This window comes from Egretta garzetta, unplaced genomic scaffold (genome assembly GCF_000687185.1).
Source record: "Egretta garzetta isolate BGI_Z169 unplaced genomic scaffold, ASM68718v1 scaffold204, whole genome shotgun sequence".
Lineage (NCBI taxonomy): Eukaryota > Metazoa > Chordata > Aves > Pelecaniformes > Ardeidae > Egretta > Egretta garzetta.
Window position 1 is genome coordinate 436,070 of NW_009259424.1, and position 14,310 is coordinate 450,379.

Here is a 14,310-nt window from a genome sequence, read left to right on the forward strand (position 1 = left end):
GACGCAAACCAGCCCGGCCATGTGCACACAGCCCAGGCCTGGGAAAAATCCTCCACCCCGGTAGCGCGTTCACACTGAATCAAAGCCATTGCTGTACAGTAGCAGCCCAACGCGCTTTTCGGGTTTCCCCAGCCAGCTGGGATGGTTTTGCCTTGCTTTGTCAAGGCGCTGATTTATGCCCATATGTACCATATACATTGTAAGCACAGGCACGCAATGGTGTAAACACTTCTACCAAACATCTGTACACAAACCCGTCAAATATGCAGAAGCTCCCTGCTGCAGCCCTCAAGATGCAGCCCGGGCACCCCACGGGCAACCTGCCGGGCCCCGGTCTGCGTGGGGGGTGCCATTTGCCTCTAGACCTGTTATTCGGATGCAGCCTGGCAGGGATAATAAAGATCATGGTGGGACCGTTGTCGGGTAAAAATTGGCACAGCCACAATGCTCTTCTCCTGCATCAATCTGTGCTTCACGCTGGAGCCCGCCACAGCGGGTATCTGCTCCTGTGCAGTGCTGTGCATCCATTCCTCCCTCCAAAAATCTCTGTCTTCCCTGCACATTTAATCCTCGACATCTTTCTCTGCACCGTGCCCTTGCCTGGGGAAGAGTTCCTCCCTCCAAAAATCTCTTCCAAAAAGTCTTCCCTGCACATTTAATCCTCAACTTCTTTCTCTGCACCGTGCCCTTGCCTGGGGAAGAGGTTAGTTTATCCCTATTTTTTGAATGGAGGATGGCTGTACTGGACAGCTGAGGCTTATCCAGGGCTGGGATGTATCATTTGGGATACAACATGCAAGCACCATTAACATTAGTGCTTTTGCCACCAGGACTCATACACACCTGGACACAAATATTCACCTCGTTGCACCTTTGGGGAGAGCTCAGCCTGCAGCAATTCTGTGTCTTTGGGCGAATTTCCTTTCACCTTTCAGCCAGTTTAAAATAAAAAAGCTTAAAATAAAAAGTTTAAAATAAGAAAGCACATTAAAGGGCAAAGAGAGGAGCCCTGGGGCATCCAGGAGAGAGGCCTGAACATGGCAGGAGGGAATTATACAATCAAGCAGATGGGTGTAAATAAAACAGGGCACCCTCTTGCAGAGCACTTGTGCCCATCATCATGCCTCAGCGTCTTCCCTTTTTAATGCATTGACTGTTTCTAACCACATTTTGGATAAAGAGGGAAAAGGCAGAGGTTTTCGCCTTCCTAACTCTATTGGGATGGTAGTACCATAAAGATGTGCTAGCCTCTTCAGCCATTTTGCAGCCCAGGCAGCACTCACAGCTGTATTAACGACTTACACAAGCCCTCCTAGTCTGCACTGTGGCAACAACAGCAGGTTCATTAAAAATCAATTAAATACTCCTTAATAAAATCAGTTTAAATCCCAAATGCAGACTAAGCCGGATGAGTTGATGCTTAGAGCGATAAGGAGCATCCTTGCTCCCTCTTACCATCCTTCAGCCACGGATGTGGCAACCTCCAGGTGACAAAAGCCAAGGCAGGGGTGACTCCTCAAGCCGCTCCGGGCAGTTGTGCAAGAGCACAGCTGCCTACGTGTTCAGAGAAAGAGAGTTAAGCGACCAAACAAACTGTTTGTTTGTTTGTTTCCTGAATTGTTCATCCCCATCTATTCCTAACTGCTCACAGAATCCGTGGAATTCATTGTGTGGTTTGCATCTTCAAAACAAATGAAACAACAGTATGTCTAAACCAAACAAACCCCAACCCAAAATACAGCCAGCAGGCCAGGGCGCATGAGCAACCTCTGAGGCTGAAGTGTGTGTATACTCTGGAGGGCCCAAAAAATGTGGATGGGGGGAATATATTTAAATTTCAGGGGATAATAGAATTCCCAGGGAGATTTCTTATAAAGCGGGGGGAAAAGGAGGAGAAGTATTTAAGCAATGATTATGCTGCAGTTTTTCTTCCAGCTGTGCCGTGCCGTGGGGATGTGGTTGCTTTTTTCTGACACAGCAACGCGCTGCTCTGGCTGTGGTGATGCTGGATGCCCGCCTGCGGCAGCCCAGGTGCTGCTCCCTCCGGAGCTCAGCTCTCCGGCAAGGCCGGCCACGAGGGCTTTGCCAGTGCATTCAAGGAAAAAAGGCAATTCAGACAGCTCAAAGCTTTTGGCAAGGGGTGGCTGCTTGAGACAAATGTCCTTTTTTTTCTGATTTTTTTTGGTTAGAGGTTATCAAAAAGCTGCATTTAGACACTTTTAAAGCAGAAAACACCTTTTGCATAGTCAGCCTAGAAAACGGTGCTGACTTGCAGTCCTGAAAAGGGGTGAAACACAAAACTGTAGCATTTCAACTAGGTTCAATGCACCTCTTGACAGAGTGTTTCATTACACACTCCCACCTCACGTTCCTTGGGGCTCTGAGCCAGGGCCACCGACATGGCTCGTGGCTGCCCCCACTTAAATAGCCAGGGTGACCTTTCCATACCCTCACACCCCATGCCAGGGATCCCAAATACCTTCTCCACCTCTCGGGGCTCACCGGTGTGTTCAGGCTTTTAATCTCACAGGAGTCCTCAGATCTGTCCAAGCAGCCCCACTAAGCTGATAAAGGATCGCATTAAAAATGACAGCAAGAAAACATAAAAGCCATGAAAACAAGCTGGCAAAGAAGCGTAGCACCCCAGCTAGGGTGCAGGCAGGACTCGGGTACTGACCCCCTTTTTGGCTCACATCCTCAGAGGTGTTTGGAGAGGAGATCAGAATCCCAAGGGAGAAACAGATGCATCCACTTGGATGCAATAACCTACCTGGGTGCTGCGGGGCCAGGGCCCAGCCCACGCTGCCCAGGGGTCTGGCCCTGCTGCAGCCATCCCCCCCGCCACCCCCCCACCCCGCAGCACGGGGCTGCTGCCTCCTGCCAGCTGGCCCTGCCGGCTCTAGGTGACACATCCTGGGTGGGAGCCAAAGCCCCGCTGCAGCTCCACGACGTTTCTTGCTGGCCTCCTCCAGCAGCTGCCGCTGTGCCAAGGGGGCAAGCAGAGGGCGACCAGGATGCCTGGACTGAGCGTGCCCACCATCTGGCCCACAGCCCCGGGATGCAACTGGGGCCACCACCGCATCTTTGCTCTGGCACACCACACTGCAAGAAGGGAAACAGCGGCGACGTTTTTGAGTAGTGGCAGCTCCTGCTGGTATTTCTGTAAGGTCAATCGGAGCTGAAAAGAGTGGCCAAGCAGCTTTCCCTGTGCCCCAGGCTGGGGCAGACAGGGGACGCGGGCGAGGTTTTGTGCAAGAAGAAAAGCCATGGGGACATTCCCCTGCAAAGCCTCAAAGATATTCCTGAGAGGACTCCAGTTCCTGGCCAATGCCAACATCCTTGCAGCTGCCCCACACCAGGCTGCAAGCCCCTGTAACAGCAGAAGGCACGTTTGTTTGTGGTGGGGTTGTGCACCCTCCCTTTGACCGCCAGTCCCGGTCCCTGGGAGGCCACCGGCAGGAGCTGCCTCCTCCAGCAGCCCAGCTCCCTCCCTCTGCCCCCAAGCGTTGCCACGGGGAAGGATGGAAAAGCCATTCGGCATCCCTACGAGCCGCTTCCCCGCTTGCATGGCTGACCGCCTCCAGCACTGTGGGCTCCCAACCTGCCCAGGGAGAAACCGGACCAAAACAAGCATTGCGGGGGCAGAGGGAAAGGAGCCAGCTTTTTGGTTTTTTTAAAGGGATATTGAAGACTCGAGCGGAGAGCCAGCAGAGTGAAAAACAGCCACGTGGGGACTGTGAAAATAGGAGCTGAAGAGAGGAAGATGGGAAAGGTCTAATAAAGAGAGTCACAGTATATAAAATACATAAGCGCCCACCTCCGCTAGGAAGGCTGTGGGAGGGGGTTTTGGTGGTAATCCCTGGCTGTTTGAGGCTGTCCAGGCAGACAGGGTCTGGATCTCTAACTGAGTCTGGATTAGACGGGGAAAGCTTAGGTTTTCACCCTGTCAACCTGAAACACAATGCTTTTCCCTCACAGCATTTTGTTATTACGTGGCAGAAACGAAGGGAGGTCAGTTGGCTGTGAGAGGATCCTCCAGCCCCAAGCAGCTCTCCCGAGCTCTCAGCCACATCCAGATCCTATATGGAAAAGAAACATTTCCCTCACCTGAGCAGAAGTCACAGCGGGAGGCTCGCTCCTAGAGCGACCCACGGTCCCGCCAGCATCTGCTCAGCCCTAGAAAAACTCCCCAAGTCTCATCCTAGCATGCAATGACCTCGGATCAAAACCTGTGCTGAGCTCCCAGTCCACGCTTGGCCCCGGTGTGGCGCAGGGTCTGGGGGTGGTGCATAGCTGGGTACAGTCATTGCTGCTGTTGAGGCTTCGGGGCCCTTTCCCAACCTGTACCCATGTTGTCCCAGATCAGTCTGGCAGACAGCGGGGACAGAAGGAATCACACAGGTTGTCTATTTGACGAAGGGAATTAAGTCATCAGTTACGCATGAACATTGTGCTAACCTCAGGGGTTGTGTTCTCCCCACTGGAGAAACCCGTTACGACCTCTGAGCTCAAAAAACACAATGCCAAGGAGCAACATCTCGCTCACAGGTAGTCACACCCAGCCCAAGTGATTTGAAGTAGCAGCTTCCCAGCCAAAGGAAACTTATATTTCCTTATCCTTTAGCTATAAATACAGCCGCGCTGCTTTCCTGACCGTGTTATTCCTACGGTCCTTATCACACGTGCTCTGCCGCAGCACAGTCACACACTTCACAGGCATCTTGCTCCCCTATTCCCAGCTTTTCCAAACCATTTACGTTTACAACCCCCTGTGTCTTGAAGCTCTTCTATGGCAACGGGTGACCCTGCCTGGGACCTCCACATCCGTACTGAACAGGTCAGCAAATGAATTTGTCTTCCTTTTCCCCTTCATTGCCATGCAGGGACCTGGCTCACAGTCAGGGATGAACTCAAATGTCACTTCTGATAAACATTTATTTTTGGTGAGGAACATGATGAGTTTATAGGAGGTGGAGTGGGCCAGTGAGACGTAACAGGCATGCACCAAGTGTTGCAACACCTTGATGCTTCTCAGTGCTTCTGAACACCTTGGTCTCCCTCAAGGGTCACGTTGTCTGGTCCTCAGGGTGTTTTAAACACAAGGGAAAAAAATGCATTGGGGAGAAGGATTCCCAAGGTCTTGGGCTGGAAGAGATACCATGTTGAAACAGCACAACAGTGCTTTCAGGTGGCCTGCATTGCATCAGCCTGGAGACCAACGGGAAACACCCCCGAGCAAAGGGTCTGAGATGAGACAACGGCTGGCTGAAGGTGCCATCATTTTTGCACTGCCCAAAGCCAGTCAAGACTTCACCTGCCACATCGTCAGCTTTGGACCATAGCTTCGTTTCCCTCAATGGGTTAGCTTGCAGGGTGGGGGAAATTTTTTACAAATAGCTTCTGCATCTGTAGGATATTTGATGCAGACAAGCAAGTTTGACAGGTGAAAAGGAAGCCTGAACCTTTATGAGACATTTATTATTATTATTCTCCTGAATCAAAGCTGTCCTTCAGAAATACTATGAGCTTAACGGAATGAGCAGGTACCTAAGCATCACGAGAAACCCAGCACCAAGTGCTGCTACGGCTTCACAAGGGATGTGAGTATCTGTAACCAAGTGTTACGATCTTGATGCTGAACTTCTTGGGCGATTCATCTATGACACACATGGCGCAGGGGGTCACATTCGGATGGCCTCAAAAATCAGTGAATCTCTTTTTTTCTTTGCTTTACATTCAAGTTCTAAGTTTCCTTCTCCAAGCTGGCTCAGAAACACCAGGAGGATATTCATTCCTGTGGTTTTATGGCATTTATATGTCAAGTCTAGGCAGGAACTTGAAAATGGAGTAGTGCTATGATTTGTGTTCCCATTGAAGGGAAAAAGGTTGAAATTAAACAGGGTTGAACTTGATTTTGATCTGATCATTGGAGAAGAGATACTTAGAAAACATTTAATTTGTACTGTCTTTTAAATTTAAACCAAAATTGTTCCTGTTATTTCTTTCTGGGACTAAAAAGAAAGTCCAACAGTCCTGATCTGGACTAGTCAAATCATGCATTTTTCAGTGTTCTACAAGTCTGGATCCTGGATTTTAGTTCTTTTCCATCACAAACCTGTATAGCTTTACCTCTTGCCTTTACAAGCCGCAACGTTACAAATCCATTTTAGTCTGACAAGAGACTGTACCTCCTATGTCTGTACACAGGTCTAAATACACTGATTACAAGACAACATTACCTACAGCAAAGAGAGACACCTTCATCAATTCATCCACCACTGTTGACCATGCTTAAATACACTTTGGTATGCATACCCCCAGACACTGTGACAGACCTCACACTGGGCAAAGAGAACCAAAGGAGAAACCATAGAAAATGAAAATGCTGCTTTCAGATGCTCATCCAGACGCAACTTTCCCTGCCTCTTTCTTCTCAAGATGAGCTTCAGCCACTTAGTTTGGATATACACATTCAAACTCTCCCAAAACTTCACCGACTTTGGATGTGAGTGGTAGCTGGCACTTCTCTATTTTTTTTTCTACTCAGTCAAATGCATCAAAAGACAATGAGGAAGGCTGCATGATTCATAGTAATGGAATGAAATGCCATTCACAAATGTTTTTTCCATAGCAGTTTGTCACTTATTGTATTGAAACCACTTCAGAAGATGTGTCTCAAAGAGCCTTTTGATATTAGCATGATTAAAAACATAACATAATTAAGCAATCCCATCATATTTCTGTATGTTACACGAGCAGGACCTTGAGTGACCACTTCATTCAAACCCCTGATAAATGGCCGCTTCTAACAGAAGGCTGTTATTCCGCAAGATGCCTCAAATAGTTGTATAACACCAAGGAATTCAAATCTTCTCACCCCAGAGGAATTTTGGCTCACCAAAATTTAGCTGTCCAGCTTTGGTGTTGGGTCTAGCCTACGTGTCTCAAACCTTTTCAAATCAGCCAAGAAAGATACACCTCCCAAGAGCCATTCTGCCTACTTCAAAAGTAATGTCTAAAATTAATGGGAATATTTGCCCTCTAGATGTATCTTTCTCTCTTTATCGACTATCCAGATGTCTACCTGGATGTCTATCACTTTTCCTGCTGTTTCGGTCATATGCAAAGTTAGCATTTACATATGTACCCGACTTGTTACCCACATCTGCGTATTGCTTTCCTATACCTCAAGCATGCTGTTAGGCAAGCATGCATAACTTTGCATTCATATACTACACAGCATTAAAAAAGCCTTCAACAAGACGTAGACGAAAAAGGCCCTTCCAAAGTGCTAGCTGTCCCAGATCCCTACCTGCCGGGCAGTTGCATCGCTGGTGCGTGTCTCGAACTTCTCGATGTCTCGGCAAGTGGAACTTTAATTTCTGCCAAGGGAGGAAAAAAGAGCAAAAGGATTCATTAGTACCATTGAAACCAAAGCCTCAAATTCTTAGAAAAGAGGAACTGGGGGGTGCTGCCCGAGTAGAGATGGGAAAGACAGAGCAGAACAGTTTGGGAATGAAGAAAGGCATTAAAGTTCATAGTCTTTAACTAGAAATGTGGCATTTGATTGGAAGCAGGCTGAGGGAGTTTCGTAATGGCCTCCAAATGTGGTCCTCCTGACAGGCATTACAAAATCAAGAGCCAGCAGTGGCGAATGAAGAGGTGATTGTGTCCTCATGAGAAAGGCACATTTCCCAGAAGACCCACTCAGCAGATGGAGATCTGAAGCAGGTACTCTTCCCCGCCCCGAGGCAGACTCCTTATACTCATGGAGACACCTGGACAGACAGAAGGGTCCCACTGAAAAATAGCAGCTGAAGGTGGCCTGAAAACAACAATGGCATTTCCCAAAACCTTCAGAGGCTGTGAAGCTTAATCTCTCTCCAAGTGCAGAACAAGACAAAACCTATCAAGAGCTTCCACAAGGTGGAATTGCATCAAAGTGCTCATTTCTGATGATTTTGGCTTTCTAGTGGTGCCAGCATGTCAGTCTCCTGCTCTCTGGTCCCATCTGTGTATCTCTTAAAGAGGCAATAGTGTCCACCTGAGGCTACTGCACCTTCCCTCACTGGAAATGTCATTAAAATTGACCCACGAACTGAGCAAAATGCACTTTAGGGACAGCATCCACACCACCCCCCATAGACTTTATTAGAATAACTGTGAATTAGTGAAGAAAATGCAAATCAATCCAAATAAGTTATTCATTAATGCCTGTGAACCACACCTGGTTAATGATTTGAGATGATTTGAGAAGCCTGAGCCACTGGGGTGCCTACACTAAGGAGTCACTCCCTCTTCCCTTCTAACCCTCAAGCCCAACTGTTCATCCCAGTTACATCTTCTTATTGCCAGACCTACCTGACAACCAGGGACAACATTTCAAAAGAGAGCGCCTTATGTTGGGCTCAACAGAAGCCTATGCCCAGGATCATATAGAAATGACTTGATTTTTACAACTAAGTGAGCACCTTCCTGCAAGAAGGTATCAAAATTTGGGAGAAATTTCTTTTAGAGAGAGAAAAAAAAAAATAAAGTGACATATTTCTGCCAGGATGAGGAAAGGGAGAACTGGCTGGAACACTTCCATTTTTCACTTTGAAAGTGAAAAATTTGACTGGCTTCCTTACTGCAAGTCAAAATCAATAAGGGTTGTTGTGACTGACTAGAAATTGAATATTTTCAGAGCTTTTTTTTGCACGGTAGACTAAAATGTTTTGATAGTGAGTTGACTTGATCTCAGGGCGAGGTGAGGGTTTCACGTGAAGAGAATTGCCAGTTCCCATACAGCATTTTATCTGTGTTTACTGTCTCAGTTTAAAAACACAGATATGCGAATCTCTGCATTTGGGCAGGTTCGCATCTAGCTGCCACCCCCAGATGGCATGGCTCTGCTCCACAGCGCTGCCTGGCTTTGAACACTTTGTGCTAATGGTCAAACATGGGCATAAATAGGACAGCGGAGCCTTTATTTGGACAGTCGCGCTGGTATGTAGACATACGCATTCCCCTTTCCATCTACACATGTGCCAACCAAAATGTCTGAACACGAGACTGCCACATTTGGGTGGGGTTCCCATATTGGGGAATCGGGCTTAGCACAGGGAAGGGGTGATGGTTCACACAGGCAGGAGCAGTAAGTCATTTCCTAACCAGCAAAGGTCCGACATGCTGCAGCAGGGCCCTTTATAGAAAAGGAATCTGCAAGGAACCATGCAACAGATCCCTGCCCCACCAAGTGCAGAGGCACCCCAGGGGCCAAGGGGGAACATCCCGGGGGGAAGACATAGTCCAGGTTTGCTGCAAGAAGCCTTGGCTGGGTTGTTCTGCCAGCACACAAGTTGAGGAACAGCATAACCAGACTTACCAGGAGAAGTGATGACCCAGCAGGACTTGAGTGCAACTGGGAGAGGAAGAGGAACGACAGCATTTCCCCACAACTTTACCTGCAGGCGGTGGAAATACCTGGGACAACTGAAATAACCTTCTCAAGGATGGGGGCCCCTCGGGTGGGCTGGACTGGGAGCACAGCCCCCAGCACCGGTACCGTCCGGCCATCCAGCACTCGCTGGCATTGGGCATTTTCCCCATCTCCGGCCATCACGGTGCCTCCCTGGAGCCCAGGAGCTCTGTGCGTCCCTGGGGAGTGCAAAGGGCAGTGGTGCCGTGGGATTGCTCCCCTTCAGTGGGAGGCAAAACCTACCAGGAATTTAGGAGCGCCTGAAGTTCAGTTTTCTGCACAGTCTATTAAACAAACATTGACTGCAACAGAAAAAATCCTTGGCTTCTGGAGACCTCAGTTCAACTTTGGGTTGAGATGGCGAAACAAAACGAATTCCCAGCCTTTTCTGCTTCCCTCATTACCACTCTGCAAAATACCGCCTGGTCCAACACGAGAAGCTGGCTTTGCTCAGGAGAGCAAAAAGAAAGGGCTTTCCTCTAAAACTGGCCTTTCCAAGACAAAACTTCCATTCCCAAAAAACCATTCAATTTTAGGGCAAGGTTGACTTTGGCAAGCAAAAATAAAAGAACATGGTCTCTGGGAATCCAGGGTTTGCGACCTCCTTTCTGGGATCTGGGGTTTGCTTTTTCACCGGGGTGAAGACCTAGAGCATGAAACATCAGAGCAGCAACTGGCTACCTCTTGACCTGGCAGAAATGCTGGAAACACTTCTTACTGAGAGGATCAGCTTGTCAGCATAGCCTGCTTGCTCTTGCCTGTCACGTTTTCCAGTGACATAACGGCTGCACCTTCCCCCTACACAGATGAAAGTGGCTGAAAAAGCCTTTGCCAGCACTGGGACCACAGCTGACCGGCTCCCACGTGGGGAATGCGTACCTCTATGTATTCAGGGAGCCACCACACATTCCTGAGTGCAGAAGAAAGGGGAAAACCCTCCGCCTGCAAGAGGGCAAGGGCAGGAGGGTCGGGCCGAAACATGTGCTGGAAACTGGCAATAAAGCTAGCACGGGCTTTTCCCGTGGGTTTTGTTAACTCGCCGCTAGCGTGACAGGACGGGGCTGGCTTGAGCGGACAGAGCAGTGAAAGCAAGACCTCTTCTGACATTAAAGGACCATGGCTGTGGCCTCCTAAACCTTGCAAGTGCCTGTCTATATTGGATGGGCACTTGAGATTAGGTGAAAGAGAGGGCACTTCTTCAAGGGGGCAGATTAATAGCTCTTTAGCAGGCGTAGTTGTTTGCAGTCACCCGGGGAGGTGAAATCATTTCCCACCACTATCTCCAACAGCTAAAAGCAACATGTCTCAAATAGATAATCTATTACAACCATCAGGAGGATTTCAAGGGCCAGTGGTTTTGTTAACTCTCATTGTTTTATCTCCAATTTAGCTGTTTTTTCTTAAAGGCCCAGCTCCTGGAATCACAGGACCATAGAGCAAAAGCAAGCAGCAAGCTCTCCTAGACAGAGCAAAAAGTTTGGAAATAACACCATCTAGGTTCAAGGATTGCAGGCACCTGGAAGGCTACCAGAGGAATTGAAAAAAAAAAAAATATAGAAAATCATGATTTTGGGGTGGAAAACACCGAGCTAAAGATGGAGACAGGGGATGCTTAGAGCATCTTGCTGACCCTGGGAAGCAGAATCGAGTAGCATGCTATGAGATATGGAAGCAATAGGAGGGAAAAAAAAAAAAAACCAACTTTAAGTTGGGAGAGAAGGGGAGTTTTCAGGTGTCCCCTCCTTTGCTTGCATAAATAAGGAGACAGTCCCAGGGAAATGAGCCTATTGGGAAAGCAGAGAGGATCAGTGCTCCCTCCCCACCCGCGGCACAGCCCCTGAATCCCTTGAGCATCACTAAAGACACAACAAATACCTTCAACACAATCCCCCCGAGAGGCTGAGCGCACTCATCACGGTGCAGAGGGGCAGCTGATCTTCCCCCAGGCATTACAATATAACTGCTGTTGTGTTACACACAATCTCTACAAGCACACAAATTCTGGGGATTTTTTGCAGCAGCACGGAATCCATCCTGCTCTCCACCCTGCCGAGCTTTTGGCAAGTAAAATAGTACCAAATGTTACCCAGCATGGGAAAGGACCTTGTTTTTCTTCTTTGGAAAGTTTTGCCGTTCCTGTAAATGCCAGTAGTGAGTTTATTTGTGCTCTTTGTATGAATTTCTGATGCCCCATAAATGCAGTGGAATTCCCAAGCAGAGCTGAAGTTCTTCCTGAACTACCTGCCTCTGGCCCATTCCACACAAACGTTTTTGTGGGAAAGCTTAGTCAATTTGTGTCTGGTAGAAAATTCCTCTCTGGTATTCGCTGACACCAGGCAGAGGTTCACACAGTAGCGAGGGAAGCAGCACTGGCCAGGCTGCTTCTGGGAACGCATCTGCTGCCCTCTCCTTGCTCATCCTGAACTGAGATGGAAACACTGCCACAGCCAGCCACGGGTGCTCCGAGACCAGGAAAACATCCCCACCAGCTGGCTTAAAATTAACGTTTTAAACAAACCAACCTAGCTCCTCTCCCTGCCAGTTTGCTTCATTTTTGCTTGTCCAGAAGAATGGCACCTAACAGGATTTTGGCATTTTGCACTGTTCAGTTCAATCCATACAGTGTCCCCAGAGCTGCTCGCAGACCCCCGGGGGACCTGCAGGGCACACCTGGGCACAAATGCGACACAGTTTAGAGGGCATCACACACTCCAGCTCGGAGCATGGAGGAGTACGGATTTTGAGCATAACCACAGCTAGCTCCTCTATCAGCCCTCACAGACTTTGCTTCTTCATGTCCCTCCGGCTGATTGTCACAGCCACCAGAGCAGCTAGAAATGTGCTCCTGTGCCCATGGCTCCCCTCACCTCTACCTCCCCTGCCTGGCTCAGGCCAGCTCTTTCCAAAGCCAGGGTTTCTTTAAAGCTTTGCTATTTTATTTTGTGATGGATAACACTGAGCTGGCAGCTGTGAAACCCATTAAGGTCAAAACACCAGGAAACTCTGCGAGGATGTGGCAGTGAGAGGCAGCAAGGGTCTGAGCAGGGGGGGATGAATATCCCGCTTTCACGTCCGTCACAGCTAGTCCGGCTGCAGCCCCTCTTTCCCAGTCTTGCTCAGCACTCTCTCCTGCTTTCCTCATTTTTCTTTTCCCATCCTTTCCCTGCTCCCCTTTATCTTTCCTGTTTTTCTCCATCCTTGTCCCTCACCAGCCAGTCCAGGGGACCCATCCAACTTAACCCCACTTCAGACCTAATGAAAAGGAGGACCAGGGGGATTTGTTTTTCTTTCCTAAGCAAAAGCCCCATATGCCACCCCACCATCTGTCCACCAGCAGACCCCCACCCTGCACCTCAAGCTGCTTGGCCCACGCCAGTGCCTCTGGCTGAGGTGTGGAGGTCTGAAGTAGCCAGTTTAGGAGCTTAGCTGAAGCAGACGGGAACTGAGGAAGGTCTTCCCCAGGACCCTAGCCCTCAAGCAGTGGTTTCTGTCCCCATGGCTGCTCCCTGCACTGGCTGCGGGGGTGCTGGGGTCACCCCCAGGGGCTCAGGAGGGGCTGCTCAGAAAACAGGGGTGCTGCCAGGCACGTGGGCATCACGAGAGCCCCATTTCCTTGCTAAGCCAGGCTATAAAAAGGCAGAAAGGTGCTGCAGCCAGCAGAGCCAGCAGGACACCAGGGGCCATCCGGCCCCGGGCACGGCTCCCAGGAGGCATCCTGTGGCACATCTCAAATCACTTGGTAGAGATAAACTGCGACTTCCCAGGAGACTCATGCCAGCAGTGACGAGGGGAACGCTGCACATTATCCCCTGCCTGGTGGTGGGGAAGGAGTCCCTGCACAAGGGTGCAACCACAGGGCACGGGTCCAGCCACTTGCAACACTTCTGCCTCCCCAAAAAGCCTTTCTCTGTGGGGTATTGCCCCATAGACTCTGTCTCTCCCCGTATTTCTCATCCAAGGGGCCACTCAAAACCGCATCCCTCAGCTCCTACGGTGTTTGCAAATTCTAGGTTCATAGCTTTTGGCTGCAAACCCCAGTCAATCCAGGGACTGCCCCCACAAGACCCATAAACGGTAGCAGAGCCTGTCAGCTGTAGGTTTCAACTCCTCACGGCAGACCTTCGCTGCTCCTAGAAAGCATGGAAAGGTCCCCAGGTCCCCGGCAGCACTGCCCCAAGGCAGGTACCGATAGCCACCACTCTGATCATCCCACTCCTCGCCTCATTTGGCAATAGCAGCACACAAGATTTTTTCAGAGACAAACCATTCTGGGGCTAGCCCTGGGGATCTCTGCAGCCTACCTCATGCAAAGGCTGGAGTAAACAGAGAAAAGGAGAGGTGGGTAGAAACAGCCCCAGCCCTAAATCTTAGTCCCAAGCCTCCCCCAGAGCTGTGGGAACAGGTCAGTGTGGACCTGCCTGGAGAGTTCAGAGACGTGAGCCACCATCTGCTCCCTGACGCGTGTCAGAACTGCTTCAAAGCCCCGGCAAGGCAAAGAATCCTGCAGGATACTCATCCTGCCCAGGGCAGAGGAGCCCAGGCAGTGCCCAGCAGCATCAGCACAGTGAAGTAAAAGGTGTCAGCAACAAAAATCTGCACTTTTGTGCCCTCTTTACTGACCTGCTGAAGCTCAGGCTTCTTCAGCAGCAGCTCTCCATCACCCTCAGAGGAAGAGCCCGCTGGCATCAGTGGAGTTTGGATGGGGCACAAGCAGGCATAGCATAGCCATATGCTCTGCACTGATGCTCCGGCAGTACCAGAAACTATCCTGGCAGCACCAGTGTGTCTCATTTTCCTGAGCCAGGAGCTGTGGAAGGGGTCAGGGCGGGCATGGCAGCAAAGCCAGCCCG

The 14,310-nt window shown here is 49.7% G+C and overlaps 1 protein-coding gene across 1 annotated transcript in view; it reads right to left on the bottom strand.

Moving 5' to 3' along the window:
- COL13A1 (collagen type XIII alpha 1 chain) overlaps window positions 1-14,310 on the bottom strand; it is an 84,016-nt gene that overhangs the window by 68,960 nt on the left and 746 nt on the right. The window contains exon 2 of the mRNA XM_035892549.1: window positions 7,313-7,382. Coding sequence (XP_035748442.1) covers window positions 7,313-7,382 — 70 coding nt within the window. The remainder of the gene's footprint in view (window positions 1-7,312; window positions 7,383-14,310) is intronic.